We start from the raw sequence: 17,677 nt of genomic DNA, 5'->3' as shown, positions 1-17,677 counted from the left end.
TTTACAAATTATTTGTATTTTCTAATTGAAAACCTTTATAAATGATTAATATATACTTTCTCAAAACTTTTTAAATGTGACTCTGCCGTTTTTTCCCGTGTGGTCTTCATATATATAAATATACATATATATATATATATATATATATATATATATATATATATATATATATATATATATATATATATATATATATATATATATATATATATATATATATATATATATATATATATATATATATATATACATACATATATATATTTACGTTTCTGACGGTGATAAAGAAAGCGTCTGAAATCTTAGTTTCTTTTTACAGCGTAATATCATTCACAAAGGTAGCAAAGAAAATAAAATTATTTTTATAATTGGAGATTTCAACATGAACTGTCTAATTTATAGTAAAGATAAAAAAGTAAAAAGTTTTTATGATGAAATATTTATGGCAGGAGCTCTTCCTATATTTAATCGCCCTACTAGAATAACCAAAACTTCAACGACGTTGATTGATAATATTTTTACAACAGATATTTATAATAAGAAATTACAAAAAGGAATTATAAAAACCGACATATCCGATCATTTCCCCATTTTTCTTACAATTCATACTGTATCCTCTAATAACCCCGAAAGACAAAATATAGTAAAAAAACGTGTGTTCAACGAAAACAATATAAAATCCTTTCAATATCAATTATCACTTCTGCATTGGAAACATATTAACTTTAGTGATGACGCAAATACAATATATAATAAGTTCTTTGATTTCTTTCTTCTCAATATACAATGCAAACTTTCCACTTTGTGAACGAATAACACAAAAAAAAACCTTGAATAGTCCATGGATTACCAAAGGACTTAGAAAATCCTCTAAAATCAAACAGAAACTATATATAAAATATTTATAAACAAAATCAGATGAAAACCAACAAAAATATAAAAATTACCAACATTTATTTGAAAAAATTCGTAAAAAACTAAAAAAAAAATTATTATTCAAATTTAATTAGTAAATTTAAAAACGACTCAAAAAATACTTGGAGAACGTTGAAAGAAATAACAGGAAAACAAAAAACAAATTCAAACTACCTTCCTAAAGTAATTAAAATAAATAAAACAAATATATATGAACCAAACGAAATTGCAAACGAGTTTAATAAATATTTTATTGATATAGGAACTAAATTGGCAAATAAGATTCTTATTACGGAAAAAACTTTTAGTGATTTCCTAGAGCCTATAAATAATTCGCTTTTTATAGATAATTTATATTCTGACTTATCTTTTGATGAGTTTGAGAGAGCTTACAAATCTCTTAAAAGAAACAAAGCTACAGATGCTGACGAAATAAATGGCAACATAGTCATAGATTGCTTTGAAAATTTAAAATGTATTCTTTATAAAGTGTTCAGGGCATCTATACAGCAAGGTGTATTTCCCGACCAATTAAAAATAGCTAAAGTTACTCCAATTTACAAAGATGGAAAAAAATCAAATATTAGTAATTATCGCCCTATATCAGTTCTTTCAACCTTCTCGAAAATTTTAGAAAGAATTATATACAATAGAACATACAATTACCTTAATCTATATAAACTTCTATATAAAAATCAATTCGGTTTTAATAAAAATTGTTCAACTGAACAAGCCATTACACAGTTCATTCGTGAAATTTCCAATTCATTTGGTAGATCACAATATACACTAGGTATTTTCATTGACCTATCAAAAGCATTCGACACCTTCGATCACAAAATTCTACTTAAGAAACTCAAATTTTATGGAATTAATGGCAAATTATTAAAATGGTATAAAAGTTATTTGACAAATAGAAAACAATTTGTTTTCTATGGAGATTATTTTCAAAATGAAAAATTAACCTTATGAGTATCATTTTTGCGGACGATACTAATTTATTTCTGTCAAACAGTGACATTTATGAGCTTTTTTCAAATATGAATAAAGAACTCAATCACATATCCAACTAGTTTAAGTGCAACAAGTTAACTTTAAAGATTGACAAAACAAAATGGATCCTTTTCCACTCCCTCGCAAAAAAGCGTTTTTTACCAAATAATTTACCTAAACTTTTCATTGATAAAATTGAAATAAAAAAGGAGTCGGTCACAAGATTTTTAGGCATTTACATTGATGAAAATATTACATGGAAGTATCATATCGACTTTATTTCTACTAAATTGGCCAAAAGTATTGGAATTCTATATAAGGTCAGATACTATCTAAATAAACAAAATTTAATTCAACTCTACTACTCATTTATCCATAGCTATATAAATTATGCCAATATTGTTTGGGGAAGTACCTCTAAAAGTAAGTTACGAAATCTCTACCATCGTTAGAAACACGCAATGCGTTTAATATATTTTGAAAATCGTTTTCCTCATCCTAGTATTTTGTTTAAAAACGTTAAAGCACTTAACGTTTACGAACTCAATGTCTATAATATTTTATGTTTTATGTTTCGTTGTAAAAGTGAACAACCATTGTTCATTTTTAAAGATCTTTTTGCCCATAAAGCTATAAACAAATATACTTTACAAAATAATAATTTAATAATTGAACCCTTTTGTCAAACAAAGTTTAATCAATTTTGCATAAACTATCGAGCACCGTATTTATGGAACAAAATTGTTGTTCCAAATTTTAATTTGTCAATTTCGTTTTCTGTTTTTAAAACTAAATTAAAAAACTTTATTCTTTCTACTGACAATATATATAAATATTTTTGAAATGTAAAATTATTTTCTGTTTTTGTTTATTCTACATTGTTAATAATTATTAAATCAATTGTATTTTTATTATATTATATATACACGTTTGATATATTTTATATGGTTCTGACGACAAGATCTTTTGGATCTTCTTTCAGATACCAAGTTTATGTATTGTTATATTGTTATATTACGATTAATAATTGTAAACTAATAATAGTATTGTTATATTGTTATATTACGATTAATAATTGTAAATTGTAAAAAAAAAAAAAAAAAATCCATAGTTTCATCGCCCAAACGACTTCTTCTCTTGTTTCAAAAAGTCCGGCCGCAGAAAAAGCACCTTTAGATTGTACGCTGGTAAATCACTACGTGTTTCTTCATTTTCAAACGAAGGCATTTCAATTTGAGTTTTCACTGACAGAGTCTCACAGCGTATTAATATGCTGGGAAAATGTGCTTTTTTTTTTATAGCTTCATTAAGTTTGATTGAAATACTGAATGGATTTTATTTGGACAAAATAAATAGATTCAGATTAAGAATCAGAAGAAAAAGAAACAATGTTGAGTAATCCCTCGTAATCCCTCTTTGAAACAAAAAGTTTAATTTCAGATTTAGATAAGCTGTTAATTATGAAGTTGGATTTGAAGCATTTATTCTTTTGATTAACTCGACTATTAATTTGCGGCATTTTATTGAAGACAAAACTGTTATACGCACTATTTCAGATTCAAACAGAACGTTGCTTCTACCATTGTGCAGATGCTGAAGGATCCCACTTTTATCTGTAAGTCTTTTTTGCATACAAAGAACGAAAGATGAATGCATCTTTTAACTTAAAACTTTGTTAGCATCTTTTTAGTTACCATCTTTGTAGCTACCATCTTCGTAGTTACCATCTTTAGGTTTTTTAACATTAAAGTTATGGTAACATCAACTGTAGATAAGTTAAAGATGAAAATTTTCCAATCCTTGAAAAAATTGTAAAACCAAAAACCTTAAATAGTCCTTGGATTACCAAGGGACTTGGTAACCCAAGCTACAAATTTCTATTTGATAAAATTTGTAAAAATTTTTCAAAAAGTTATTACTCTAAATCTAATTACTAAATATAAAAATGAATAAAAACATTTATGGAAAGTATTAAAAGAAATAACAGGAAAACAGAAAACCTGCCCAAATATCCAACCAAAAATAAATAAAATAATAAACAACGTATATATATGTGAACCGAATGAAACAGCAAATTAATTCAATAAATATTTTACTGGTATCGGAAGTAAACTTGCTAATAGTATTCCTTCTACTGATATATTCCTTTTATGATTTTTTAAATTCTACTAATAGTTCACCTTGCCAGTGGGATTGTGTCATCCAGAAGACGTCTATTGGACGTCTCACGGACGCCCAGACGTCTGTAAGTTGTCCGATGGACGTCCTTTAGACGGCGCATGCCCACTGGGTTTTCACTATAATTTATTGCTAGATTTATCAATTGAAGAATTTGAAACAAATCTCTCAAAAGAAATAAAAATTTCAAATTAAGTTTATGTTGTGCAAGCTTTTGTTCAAATACCTACTGGGATTGATAAGGATATACGAAATAAGCCTAAGCTCCAAAACTGTCAGTTTCGCGCATGTAAACTAATACTCAGGTAGCGACAGTTTAGTGGTGATACCCATTCATTATGTTTGATGTTACGTTCTACATACTCTACTTTCTATGAAGTTTGATCATTAAACTCAGATTTTTTTTGCCGGCGACCTCAATAATTAAAAATTTACTCATTTTTTAGCTGTAACCTATAACCATTTTACGTACAGTGTTGACAATAGTGGATAAACTTTCGAATCCCGTAATAATAATAACTATGTAAATTTTTGGGGGTTGCAAATTTTATCAGGTCATAATTTTAATTATAACCCGATTAAAAACATAAAGATAATTTACTCATTATTCAAACATAACACAAGCCAACAAGTATTTTCTGTTTCCGAGCAAATATGTTTTTCATAGTAATATACAAATATGTTTGTGTATTTCGACGGTTTGTGCTTTCAGATTATTTATAATTTTATTTTTGTTCGACAATTTTATATTAATAAACAACGTAAGAATAAATCTTCGTAAAAATAAATCTAAATTGTTATTTTTTATTCAAAATAAAAAATAACAATTTAAAAATGGAAATAATTATATTATGGCTGAAAAACATTTGGTTAAAGTTGTTTTAAGAGTCTTTAGCGATTTTTCCAAATATTTTTTTGTCAATAAATTTTAAGTAAAAATATTAATGTTTGCTAAAATCTCTATAAAAATACGCTTCTTTTCAAATCCAGGTTGACTCTAAAAGGTTTTTTTGGACAATATTAGGGATTTTACCCTAAATGCAAAAGGTTTAAACCCAAATATCTTTGCAATGATGATGATGAAAATTCATGATTATGACATGATGATGAAAAATGACATGATGATGAAAAAGCAGTTACGTATCTGAAATAGATTTGAGAAATGCTACACAAAAAGCGCATTGTTTGCTCAAAAACGGATTTTGTTTTGTTGGCCAGTGTAAAATATTTCATCTTATAATTATCACACTAAAAACGATATTTACTTTTTTTCAAATTTCAATTTTAATTTACTTAAACAAGCAAACTTTTTTCACAATGTACTTGCCCGGTAATAAGTTTCTCTTCAATCAATAATGGCGAACTTTATTTGAAAGTTCTGAATATGAAAAATCTTCAGTAACTTTGTTTTACTTTTACTACCTAAAATTTTTTCCAACGGACTAAATTATTATAGTTGTGAGAGCCTAGTGACATCCAACAATAACAAAGCAACGTTAAGACCTGCTTCGAACCATACTTAACCTCTAATAATGATCTTATAAAAAATAATAAGTTATCTGAAAAAGAATTATTTGATGCTGTAAATTTTATTAAAATCAAATATCGGTAATGGAGTTGATGATGTAAGCAGCAACGTCATAGTTAAATCAATATTTTATTTAAAAACTCCACTTTTGCACTTTTTCTGTCTTTCTTTAGAACAAGGAATCTATCTTGATAAACTGAAAGTTGCGAGGGTTCTGTTACCAGTTCAATAATCTGGAGATGCAACTTGTATCGCAAATTACAGACCTATTTCAATACTTCTATGCTTATCAAAAATGTTAGAACATATTATGTACAAAAGACTATACTATTTTTTAGATTTTAATAATATTCTTTACAATAAACAATTTGGATTCAAAAAAAGTCACTCTACTGATTAGGCAATTATTCATTTTGTTCATGATGTTCTTAGTTCTTTTGATGAAAATAAATATAATTTAGACGTTTTTATTGATCTTTTCAAGGCTTTCGACACTTTAAATCATTATACTTTATTAACCAAGTTAAAAACTGCGTTATTAAACACTCGAACTTTAAATGGTTTAAAAGCTACCCGTCAAATAGACAACAATATATTTCTCATTATTACGGAAAAACTAACAGTATGAAAATAACTTTTGGAGTAAGGATCTTTATTAGAACAAAATTCCATTAAAACTTCCGAATCTTTGTATTAAAAATTGTGAAATAAAAAAGGAGTATCATTTAAATTTCTAGGAGTACTCCTTGACAAAAATGTAACGTGGAGAGATTATATAAAATATATTGAAGGTAAAATATCAAGGAGTATTGGCCTACTTTATAGGGCAAAACCTTTTTTAATTTCAAGTTGTTTAAAACTCTTATATTTCTCCTTTATTCATTCCTGTCTTAATTACGCTAACATTGCTTGGTGTAGTACCAATAAAAATAAATTGAAAAAACTCTTTAATATGCAAAAACATGCTATCAAAATCATATCCAATGAAAGCCGCTGTACACCCTCCCAAACTTTATTTACTTTAAATATACTAAATATTAAATCCGTTATTCAAAACAAATCAAAATAAATATTTAACTAGATATTCAAATGACACTTATATGCAACCCAAAAGTTATTTTGCGGCAACTGAGTTTTCAATTTCAACAAGAGGACTTAAATTAGAGGGCTTCAATGAGAGGAATGAGAGACATGGAATAAAATACTCGCAACTTAACTTACTCCAACAATGTTTAATGAGTTTAAAGCTAAACTTAGACAGTTATTACTTAAAATTTAAATAAAAGTTAAAAATGATATACGACAAAATTATTTTTGAAATTGCAATATACCCTTATGATTGATTTATTACATAAGTGAAAAGAATATTAATTTTAGAAAAGATTGAGTTAAATGCGCTTAGTAACTTTTTAAATTTATTTATGTCTTTGTTTGATATGTGTTGTTATTTTTTATATTTTTGATCCTTAGACTTTTCCTTTGTATTCTGAGGTTTAATTTTTAGAAGAAAAAAATTTAATTCATGATTTTTCAATTAATAAAAACTAAATATTTCCATGTTTTTAGAAGAATATGTTAAAGCCAATAGCTATTCTTGCGGTTTAATCTTGTGTTTCATTTAAAGATGATAATTTATTTAGATATGTTTTATTTATTACTTTACCACTTTTACATTTGTTTATTTTATATAGTTAACGAAATCGCTCATTTTTAAATTAAATTTATATTCACGGAATTTATCAAGGGGCTTGGCGATAAGACATTAGTTTTCTTCTCGCCCCTGCTACCAATATATCTTGTTAGTAACTTACGGATTGTATATACTTACACGGCAAAAGAAAAACAAAAAAAAAGACCTTACTAAAAAGTTTGACAAGATCCACATGTGATAGCAAAACTCAATTTATGGGATAGCGTAGATGTCTGCAATGTATGTTTATTGTATTTGTAATTCTTAAGTGTTATAAGTACTAAGCCATGTGTACGATATCAAGAATATTGTATATTTTTATAATATTTTTTTAAACATTTAAAAATTGCTTTTCTTTTTAAATAAAAAAAAATCACTGTATTTTAAACACAAATTAAAATTTTTGTGAAATATATGTTTGTATGGGTCACTAAAAGTTATACATTAAATGTACATTTAATGTATAATTTTTAGAGACTACTTAAATTAACATCTCCCAGGAAGATATTATCAGTACTCCTAGGACGACTGATAATATATTCCTGGGAGACGGGTTTTGGACTAAAAAAAAGTTATAATAAAATTATCATTTAATATTATTTAAAAGACACATTTAATTTTTTTTTTTTTAATTTTGATTTTTCTTTGCTTTGCGCAAATTTTATTAAGAAAATCAAGACAAATATTTGTTTGGTATTTTGAATTGCCTCATATTTCATACGCGGGCCTGCTTTAAACAATATGCGATATATCATCTACTAACAGAATCCTGTTAGTAAGTAATATATCGCATTTTTTCAAAGCAAAGGCCCGTAATATGAAATATTAGGCAGTTCAGAATACCAAAAAAACATTTGTCTTGATTTTTTTAACAAAATTTGCAAAGAAAAATCGGTAAAAAAAGGGGTTTGATCACATGCAACGATCCTGACCCTCACTCTCCTTCCACAATACGGGCATATAAACGTCTAATAAATTTTTATTGTAAAATGCTATATAAAACAACAATAAAACAGTATAGCAAGGTTGTTTGGTTCATTTCACAAGCTTGTATTAAAATATAAACTTGTCAATTTATTTTATGTTGTTTATACAGTTTTAATTAAAAATATAAAACGCGTTCAAAATAAGAAACTCCGCAACAACCCTTGAGTTATTATTTTAATAATACCTAACAACCAAAATGGCTGTAAATGCACATTTTTACATTTTTTGAATTTAAACAAATTGAAATTGCATTTTCTAATAAATGAAGCAAATAATTAAATTAAAATTAATAAATATATCAAGTAAAATGTAAATTATCATAATTAAAAGGCTTGATTGTTCTTTTCTTATACAAAGACAAAATAAAACACAATGGCGACTTCTAAAAAAGATGGAAAAGGAAAACTTGCAAAAATGACTGAAGAAGAAAAACTTCTCCGCATGGAAAAAATTTCAGTTGCTGCTGAAAATAAAAGAAAAGAGAGTGAAGAATTAGCATTAAAATTGTTAAAGGAGAAACTTTCACAGGAAGAAAAGAACACAAAAATTAACTCTTTAAAACTTCAATCGCAATGGAGAGTTATTATGAGAGAAGGTTTGATGTTTATTTGTAATAATAAGAATAAAAAAGTAATTTAATTTTTAATTTAAATATTAATTAAAGATTAAACATTTATCAATTAGGAATTATTAGGTTTTAATCTTTAAATACTTATTTTTATTACATTATCTGTAATAAACACGGAAAATTGGTGTTCGCAATTGTTCAAAAATATTAATTTCGCGAATAAGTGTTTAGATTGAGAAAAATTGATTGTCCCTAAAGTCTAAAGTATATAAACCAACTTGTAGATATAGTTTATAAAACTTGGTATCAATTATGTGGTTTGTGTTTCTAAATGTGTTCTAGAAACTTTATTTTGTTAAATATATTTCTAAAATTAATATTTTTAGCTGATAATACGTTTAAAGCTACATTTTGATATTTTTAATGAGTTATATGTTACCAGCTTAAGTAATGAAAACAAATTTTATTTGGTCTAAAAATAACCATGTTTAGCCCTAACTTTTATTTATTTTAAAACAACAGAAGTACCCAAAGGTCACTTATACACCACAGTATACATTAATATAATTTAATAAATCTCTGCTAATACTGATAATTGTTCAGACCAAAATGCATTATATAGAATAATTTAGTTGGATAAGATACAGTTGATGCAGATACTACATTTTCCAGTAAACTATTCCATAAGTTGACATCATGATTTGAAAAGTAAAACTTTGTGCTGTTGAGTTTAAAAGTGTTTGTAAAATTTGAAAGCAGGATCCCAAATACCTGAGTAAGAGGTGAATTTAAAAACATTTGATAAATCCATCATCGCTTTACCAATTAGAATTTTGTAATATAAAACTAAATCATTAACTTATTCATTTATTAACAACTCAACAACAACAACAAATCATTAATTTATTAACAACTCAACAATATTCAAGCAAGTGGAGCTGAAGCCTAGCTAGCTATTTATCATATGATACTGTCCACAGACCAGCTATTCTCTTAATGAAGAACTATTAAACTTTCTTAATTTTATTAATTTGGCATATAATTTTATTAATTTGGCATATACCAAAGAACAGTATTCTAACATAGGGCATACATAAATACAGTAGGCTTTTACCATTAGTGATCTATCTTGTGAATAAAAAGCCTTTAGAATTAGATAGACTCTCAACATAGCTTTATGTACAATAAGATAAATAGGCTGATTAAATTTCAGGTGACTATTGATCATAATTCCAAGATCACTAATACTTTTAACATGATCAAGTTCCGGGTTATTTATACTATAAACATAATTAGTTGAGTTTTGATTCCGGTTAGTAATGATGCAAGTAAAGCACTTTTTCATTGCTATTTTAAGTTGCCAAGTACAACTCCAATCATACAAAGGTATAACAGCTGTGGTAATGTCTGATTGAGAGCCTAATTTATCATAAGTGGAATATAGTTTTATATCATCAGCAAAAAGCTTAAGTTTAATGTTAAGCTCTTTATATACGTCACTGATATCATTGCTAAACAATAAGAATAAAGTAGGTCCCAGAACACTTCCTAATAGAACACCACTTGTTACAGTCATTGTGTGAGAAAAAACATTGTTTAACTTAACTAATTGAGATTTCATAAGTAAAAAATTGATAATCCGATTCAGAAGATTGTCAATTATGCCATAAGCAGGTAGTAACTTAAAAGAAGCTTTTTTGCAATAATAATAATAATAGTAATAATAATATTAATAGTAATAACAATAATGAACAGTGACTAATTAAAAAAGAGATGTTTTTTAGATGGTTCTCTTTGGTATTTGTGGCATTACTCTCATATTATTTTAATTAGTATAAATTGCTGATATCCACAATTACAACTGTATATAATTTTGTGTTTATGATAAAATCAATCAAGTCAGAAAAGTACCAACCTTTAATATTTTAAATAGTTAAAAAAAACAACAAGAAGTCTCCTAAGGGGCCACTATATGGCCCTTCATTCTTGGGGAAGTATTTACAGCAAAAATTTTTAATTTGTTTGATATTTTGTTCCTTTTTTTTTCTTAATTAACCATAGGGTTATTCCATATCAAATCACCTAGTTTTTTGAAAGTTCCCCAGGGTACCATCTCAGATTTGCTTTAAACTTTGACCACACACAAATCTTATGAAAAAAATACAATCCAGAAAATTTCAGCTTGATTGACCAATTTGTTCAAAAGTTATGATTGAATTAAAATTGACCAAAATCCGAAAAATTTGTGTATCAGGAGCTTACAGCAGTTTTTTTCGATTTTTGACAAACCATAACTTAAAAAATAAAGATGGTGATCACCTGAAATTTTGTAGGGTAATAGTTTTTCACCTAAATAATCCATTATTGCAGTTGTTTTTGACTGATTTTTAACAGTTTTTTAGTTATTGTACCTTGAAGTTGCTAAATATTGCAATATTATAAATACTTTTTGAACTTTAACGTGTTACAGTTTGATACTTACTTACAGAAAGTGGATTTTTTTGTTACCTTTGTGTACTTAGGGTCACCACTTGTTAGAATAATCAAAATTATGCATTAAAAATTAATTTAGCACATTCAGCAGCCTATTGAAAAATCACTTTTTTTAAAAATTATGATAAATTACATCGACTTTGCTGGCATAGAAAGTAGCGTAAACAGTTGAAATTAATTATGAAACTTTTTAATGTTGAGGTTCTATATATAGGCAATCACCAAAAAAAATTTAAAGACCTATACTCTATCTTATGACATGATTGTAGCCTTTTGAGAGTGATGATATTTTCAAAAGGAGAATGTTATTAGACTATGAGCTAGCCTTAGGTCATAGTCTAATAATTGGACATAGGAATGACAGTAGTATATTTTTTATTCTTCTGTGAATGAATATATTCAGTTTTCTTTTTAATGACATAATGTCTTAATTTGTACTACTAATAATGACATAATCAGTGTCTGATATTTGTTAGTTTCTTTGAGATATCATATGTTCATACCTTTTTTAAACTTTTTAGTTTAGTAATAAAAATAAAAAAATAGTAAAAAATGACAGAGAAATGTTGTGTGGGGAAATTTTTAAATGAAGATTGCGACAAAACGTATTATTGTAGAATGATTAGAAGAATTAAACTAAAAGATATTGTGAACACAGATGTTAAAGTTTTAATTCAAAGAATTGGACACACTTTTGAACTAAATGAGGAAATATGTTTTCACCATGAAAAGCCTATATTTCTAGATATGAAGCGCTTCAAAAATACTGCTGTGATCCGTTTAAAGTCCACATGAAAAAAATTATTAAGGGATTGTGTAAAGTCGATATTTTAACAGCAAGTCAACATAAGATCAAACCTGGTCAAAAACCATCTTTATTTTAAAAGTTATGGTTTGTCAAAAATCGAAAAAAACTGCTGTAAGCTCCTGATACACAAATTTTTCAGATTTTGGTCATTTTTAATTCAATCATAACTTTCATAAGATCTGTGTGTGGTCAAAATTTAAAGCAAATCTGAGGTGATACCCTGGGAGCCTTTAGGTGATTTGATATGGAATAACCCCATAATTTGTCAAGCATTTTTTTAGCAGATATTTTTAACTGCATAAAAGTTAATTGTTGAGGTAAATATGGTTGCTATTCAAATGAGCTGGTTCCACTAACCTAAATTTATGTTCTATTTACAATTAATTTAGTTTGCATATTTTTGTAGCAAAGTACTTATGTGCTAAAAAAATATATTCATTAAATTTTTTTTCATGTATATATGTGTGTGTGTGTGTGTGTGTGTGTGTTGTGTATATATATATATATATATATATATATATATATATATATATATATATATATATATATATATATATATATATATATATATATATATATATATAAATATATATATATATAATATATATATATATATATATATATATATATATATTATATACATATATATATATATATATATATATATATATATATATATATATATATATATATATATATATATATATATATATATATATATATATATATATATATATATATATATATATATATATATATATATATATCTCCTAATTCCAAGTGTTGAGTATATGATAAATGTATTCCTTAGTTTTATTCTAAATAGCACATGTTATGAGCACAAATCTAATAATACCTGAATTCTTGAAGGTACTTATTTATTGCATGGAAATCGTTTAATAAAGGTGTTGTGGTGCAAAATCTGTATGTATACAAAAATCTGTATGTATAAAAGCAGAAATTTTTTTTTTCTTGCTTATAAGACTTACAAGACAAGAAAGTACACGTTTTTGTAAGCTTAAGCATTGTTTAAGCCTCATAAAATTTTTTGCATAAGCATACCCAACCTGTTTCATAAATTTCGTATGCTTCTAAAAAAAATAAGCATGTATCACACTTGCAATAAAATTGCATTATTTTGGGATTATCAATAGATTTATTAAAAAACATAATAAAGAATGGGTAAAACTTTCCATACAAGTCAATATAGTGACGTAATGGACATTTGTTTTCAAAAAGTTTAGTTTTTTCAAATTTTACAGATATCACTTTTGGTACACCTTAATGTAAATTGTGTGCATATTACAATGAATAAAACTTGTATATATTATACAAGTTTTATTCATTTTAAATAATTGTTAAGTACTAAAATTGTTTAAAAGTATCAAGCAGTTCAAAGTAGTAAATATGAGGTTGCATATAAAAAAAACTGAAATAAACATAATGAAAATCTTAGATATATTTTTGTAAGTTTTATCTAATGTTTATTGAGTAAATTAAATGCAATCCCCATTACGTCCCTGGCAGAACCGCACTCAACTTATTTCTCCGCACAATGGCCTTGTTTGTCAAGGTTCGTTTTTTGGAGTTATAGAGTTGAGTGAGAGAGTTGTTATCACAACTATAAGTAGCCTCCTTGACTGTAGTGGCCTTCGTGGCCTAGGGAGGTGAATTGAAATAAAATTAAAATCAATATTAACATGATGTATAGCAGCTATGTTACTGTTTTCCTTATAACATCTTTAAAAGAGAAAAATGTGTAATTGTGCAACTTCAACAAGCTACAAGTGAAAATGAAAGGAAAATATTTGCACTTTAAAGTTACTATAAAAATAATTTTAAAAGGTGTGAATAAAAACAATTAAATGATAATAATGTCAATTATAATTGCAATAATATTAAATTGTTTAAAAAGCAGATTTTGAAAAATATCAACTTTTTAAATTAAAGATAAAAACCACATTTTTAAAAGCTGTTGCTGCCATAACTTTTTCTCTTAACTTGTATTCTGATTATTTGTCTTAATGTATTCAAAGATTTTTTTTTTTAGCAAAATCTTCTGAGTTAAAGAAAGATATTGAGGTTTTGAACCACACATTTGATAGAATAGTTGATCAAAAAGATGCAATTATAAAATCACTACTTAAAGATATTGAAGAAGCTGAAGATCAACACCAGACTGCAATTAAAAGTCATCTTTATAACCTACGGAAACTTTTAGGTACATTAAATATATTATTCTCTAAGTATTGGTAAAATAAGGTGTGATTTAAAAAAAAAAATTTTAATCTGTTATTGTTTACAGAGTTTCAAAGTGTTCGTTTATTACAAGCTGATGAGGATTTTGCGAAAGAGTTTGATGCCCTTAATGATGAGTTTAAAAAGGAAAGGTAATTATTTTTTTTTTTTTTTTTTTTTTTTTTTTCATAAAAATTATATATATACAGCCCTCAGACCTAACTGCCGACCTAAAAGTGTTTGAGGTCATCAAAAAATTGCTGACCTTTTTTCTATGTTTTATGGTAAAACCTTTGTTTCAAAGTCATTTTTGCCGACCGGATGGTGACCTCTAACAGTTTAAGGTCGGCAATTTTTGCCAAGCTCTTTTTTCTTAATTCTGAGAGATATATATCTGGATTATGTAAATAACTTTGCTTATAATAGTAAGAAGTCTGATCAGGCAATAATGAGTTTGGTCTCTTAAGTTTTTAAAATTGGAACAAGTGCTATTTTCCAGTAGTCAGGGAAACAAGGTTCTGTGAACTTGTTAAATTGTTTAAAGAGTAATCAAGATTGTTCTGGAGAACACTTTTGCAAAACTGCAACAGAAATGTTGTCTTGAAGATTTTAAGTTGGAAATAACTTTAGCAGCGGAAACTACTAAAGATATTTCCAACTTAAAATCTTCAAGACAACATTTAACTTGTTTCTTTGGGATGACAGGAAATTTGTTGCCATTCAAGAGATAGGTTAGAGGAAATATATTTTGCAAATAATTCTGTCTTATCCTTAGGAGAAGTAAAAAGATTAGATCCATAAATAAGAGATGAAATGTGAGACTTTTCTTTATTAATGATATTGTTAAAGATCTTCCAAAAGTCTCTATGAACTAATTTCTGAGATAAAATATGATTTAGTAATTTGAGAATAATGGACATATAAAAGTCCAAGTAAATCTTAGGTAATAGTAAAAAGTATGATGATAAGGTGAATCTTATGTAAACTAAGTTTGAGATCAATTTTTTAGTGAGATCATAGCATGATAAACACATCTAAAGGAGAACTAGGAGAAATTGAGCATAAGCTAGGGTCAGAGTCAAGAAACAAATCAAGGAGCAAAGATAAGTTATTTAGGTTGTCTTGAAAATAAGTTATAAAGTTAACTATTTGACTATGAGATTCAGAAAAACAAAAGTTTTGAACTTTAGAGTCAGCAAGGTTAGTGTTATAAGAGTTTAACTATTCAGTGTGACGAGCAATAAAGTTACCAATAACAAAATATTGGCTTAGAGAAAATGGGAAAAGACATGGTTAGTTTAATCAGACACCTGGTTTTATAACAAGTTGTTGAATTGATACAGACCCAGGTAAGTAACATTAGTTTGACATTGGTGCAATAGACTATATATGTAATTTTGATCTATTTTTGACAATTGGCTGCTCATTGACTAGTTCAATCTAGGTCTACAAGTATTCAAGTTTTGAGTTGAAAAACATTAAGATTTGAAAGTAGAAAGATTTTATTTGCCAAAAATTTATTTTTTGACAACTAGATTGCTTGTATTAGATTCCTTTGCAATCACATCGCAAATGGCAGAAGTGTTTATTTAACGGTGAAAAGGAAAAAAAGAGAAAAAAGAATAAAAAAGATTAGTTAAAAATATAGTAAAATGAGAAAAATATTTAAAGGTTTAAGCAAACTAAAAGATTGAAGAAAAAATAAAACAAGAAAATGAATAAAAGTATAAAATGAACAAACAGATTTAATAAAACAAAAACAAAATAAAAAAAGTCGATTAAAAGCAAAGCGTTGAGTTAAAAGAAAAAAAGTTTGAAGAATGTTTGAAAAAATAATATAAAGAACTAATTAAAACATAAGAATAAGTTGCTACAAATTTTCTATGTCTTTCTGTTTCCGCCAAAATTTAACATAAGATTTTTATTTTATTTTGAGAAGTTTTTGTGTTTGTCTTTTCGTTTTGTAATTTTTTTTTTCATTTTGTAGTTTTTGTGTTTGCCTTTTTTGTTTGTGTAAAGTTTATTATTATTTGCGCTATTGTTGCTAATTATTTATATTGTTGTTTGCTGTTGTTATTAATTGAGTATTTTCATATTTTTTTGTCTTTTTATTTAATTTATTATAGCTTAATTGTTTTTGTTTTTTTTAATCAATTTAATTTATGCTTGCTTTTATTTATTAATATTGCTGTTGATTTTTTTGTTTGTTTGTTTATTTTGTTTAGGTGTCACTCCAATGACTAGTTTTTACCTCTATTAGTGACAACTAACCAGGGTGTTAAATAGCCTGATGACACTGCATATAATGCGGAATCCCCAATTTTTTTAAGTTTCCCAAAAGTTTAAAAAATCATTAAAAAAAACAGCCTTTAATCCTATTATTAACAGACTTGAATTTTAAGTGTTACGCAAGAAACGTAGAAATACTTAGTACACAAAACAAAGAAAAAAATTTAGTTGATTGAAAACAATTACTATCTTTACAAAAGAAAAAGCGTAGCAAGTCATTCAATTCAAAGTCATTCAAAAAGCGTAGCAATTTATTCAAAAATAAAATAAAAACTTTATTTTTTAATTGACGCCAGTTGTTCTTTATTTTTTTCATTTTGCTTGTTACATTTGTTTTTTTATTCGTGTTTTTTATTTTAGACTTTTTATTTACAATAAAAAAAATTTAAACCAATGAATGCTGTTTATCTTTAGTTAGGAAAGTAACAAAGATTTTAGTAATTATTCAAAAAATGACTTTTGTGGAGGTAAATGTCATTTCAAAATTACTTTAAAATAAAAGTATAAAAAGTTTTTTATTAAGGTAACTAAAAATGCTACTAGTAAACTTGCTAAATTTGCTGGTAAAGTAAAAACTAAATTTGCTGGTAAAGCATTTTAGTGTAAGCATTTTATAATTAATTAAGTTAATAAATTGTTTGTGTTTTTAAATGTTATAAATTATTTGCGTAAAACATAAAAAAAGAATACTATATTTACATAAACTTTTACAATTTTTTTTTAAATAAACAAATCAAAAATTGTAATAAACAAATAAAAAAGTTTAATTTACTAAAACAAAATTAACAAATACAAAAATCAATTTTTTCTTTCAATTTACTCATACTCAAATTACAACTTAGAGAAATTTGTCGCTATGATTTACTTGCGCGGTCAAATCTCCCCTGGCCATAGTTATTTATTGAATTTAATTCTAAAATACCATATAACAGTGAAAGTTCTTATTACTAACATTTTATTCGACCGAAATTCTATTCAGTTAAAAAAAAT

General features: G+C 26.1%; 1 protein-coding gene and 1 long non-coding RNA gene across 2 annotated transcripts in view; one reads left to right on the top strand and one right to left on the bottom strand.

Moving 5' to 3' along the window:
• Window positions 1-477: 477 nt before the first annotated feature.
• Window positions 478-7,586, bottom strand: LOC136085883 (uncharacterized). Its single transcript, XR_010641242.1, has 2 exons — window positions 7,476-7,586; window positions 478-870 (listed from the first exon to the last, which is right to left on the bottom strand). It is a non-coding gene; the product is annotated as an uncharacterized LOC136085883 (long non-coding RNA).
• Window positions 7,587-8,459: 873 nt separating this feature from the next.
• Window positions 8,460-17,677, top strand: part of LOC100198299 (dynein regulatory complex subunit 2) — a 43,930-nt gene continuing 34,712 nt past the window's right edge. The window contains exons 1-3 of the mRNA XM_065807688.1: window positions 8,460-8,886; window positions 14,211-14,381; window positions 14,466-14,550. Coding sequence (XP_065663760.1) covers window positions 8,664-8,886; window positions 14,211-14,381; window positions 14,466-14,550 — 479 coding nt within the window. The 5' untranslated portion in view covers window positions 8,460-8,663. The remainder of the gene's footprint in view (window positions 8,887-14,210; window positions 14,382-14,465; window positions 14,551-17,677) is intronic.

This window comes from Hydra vulgaris, chromosome 10, assembly GCF_038396675.1.
Source record: "Hydra vulgaris chromosome 10, alternate assembly HydraT2T_AEP".
Taxonomy (NCBI): Eukaryota; Metazoa; Cnidaria; class Hydrozoa; order Anthoathecata; family Hydridae; genus Hydra; species Hydra vulgaris.
Note: the sequence above shows the minus strand (reverse complement) of the source record. Positions and strands in the feature narration are given on the sequence as shown.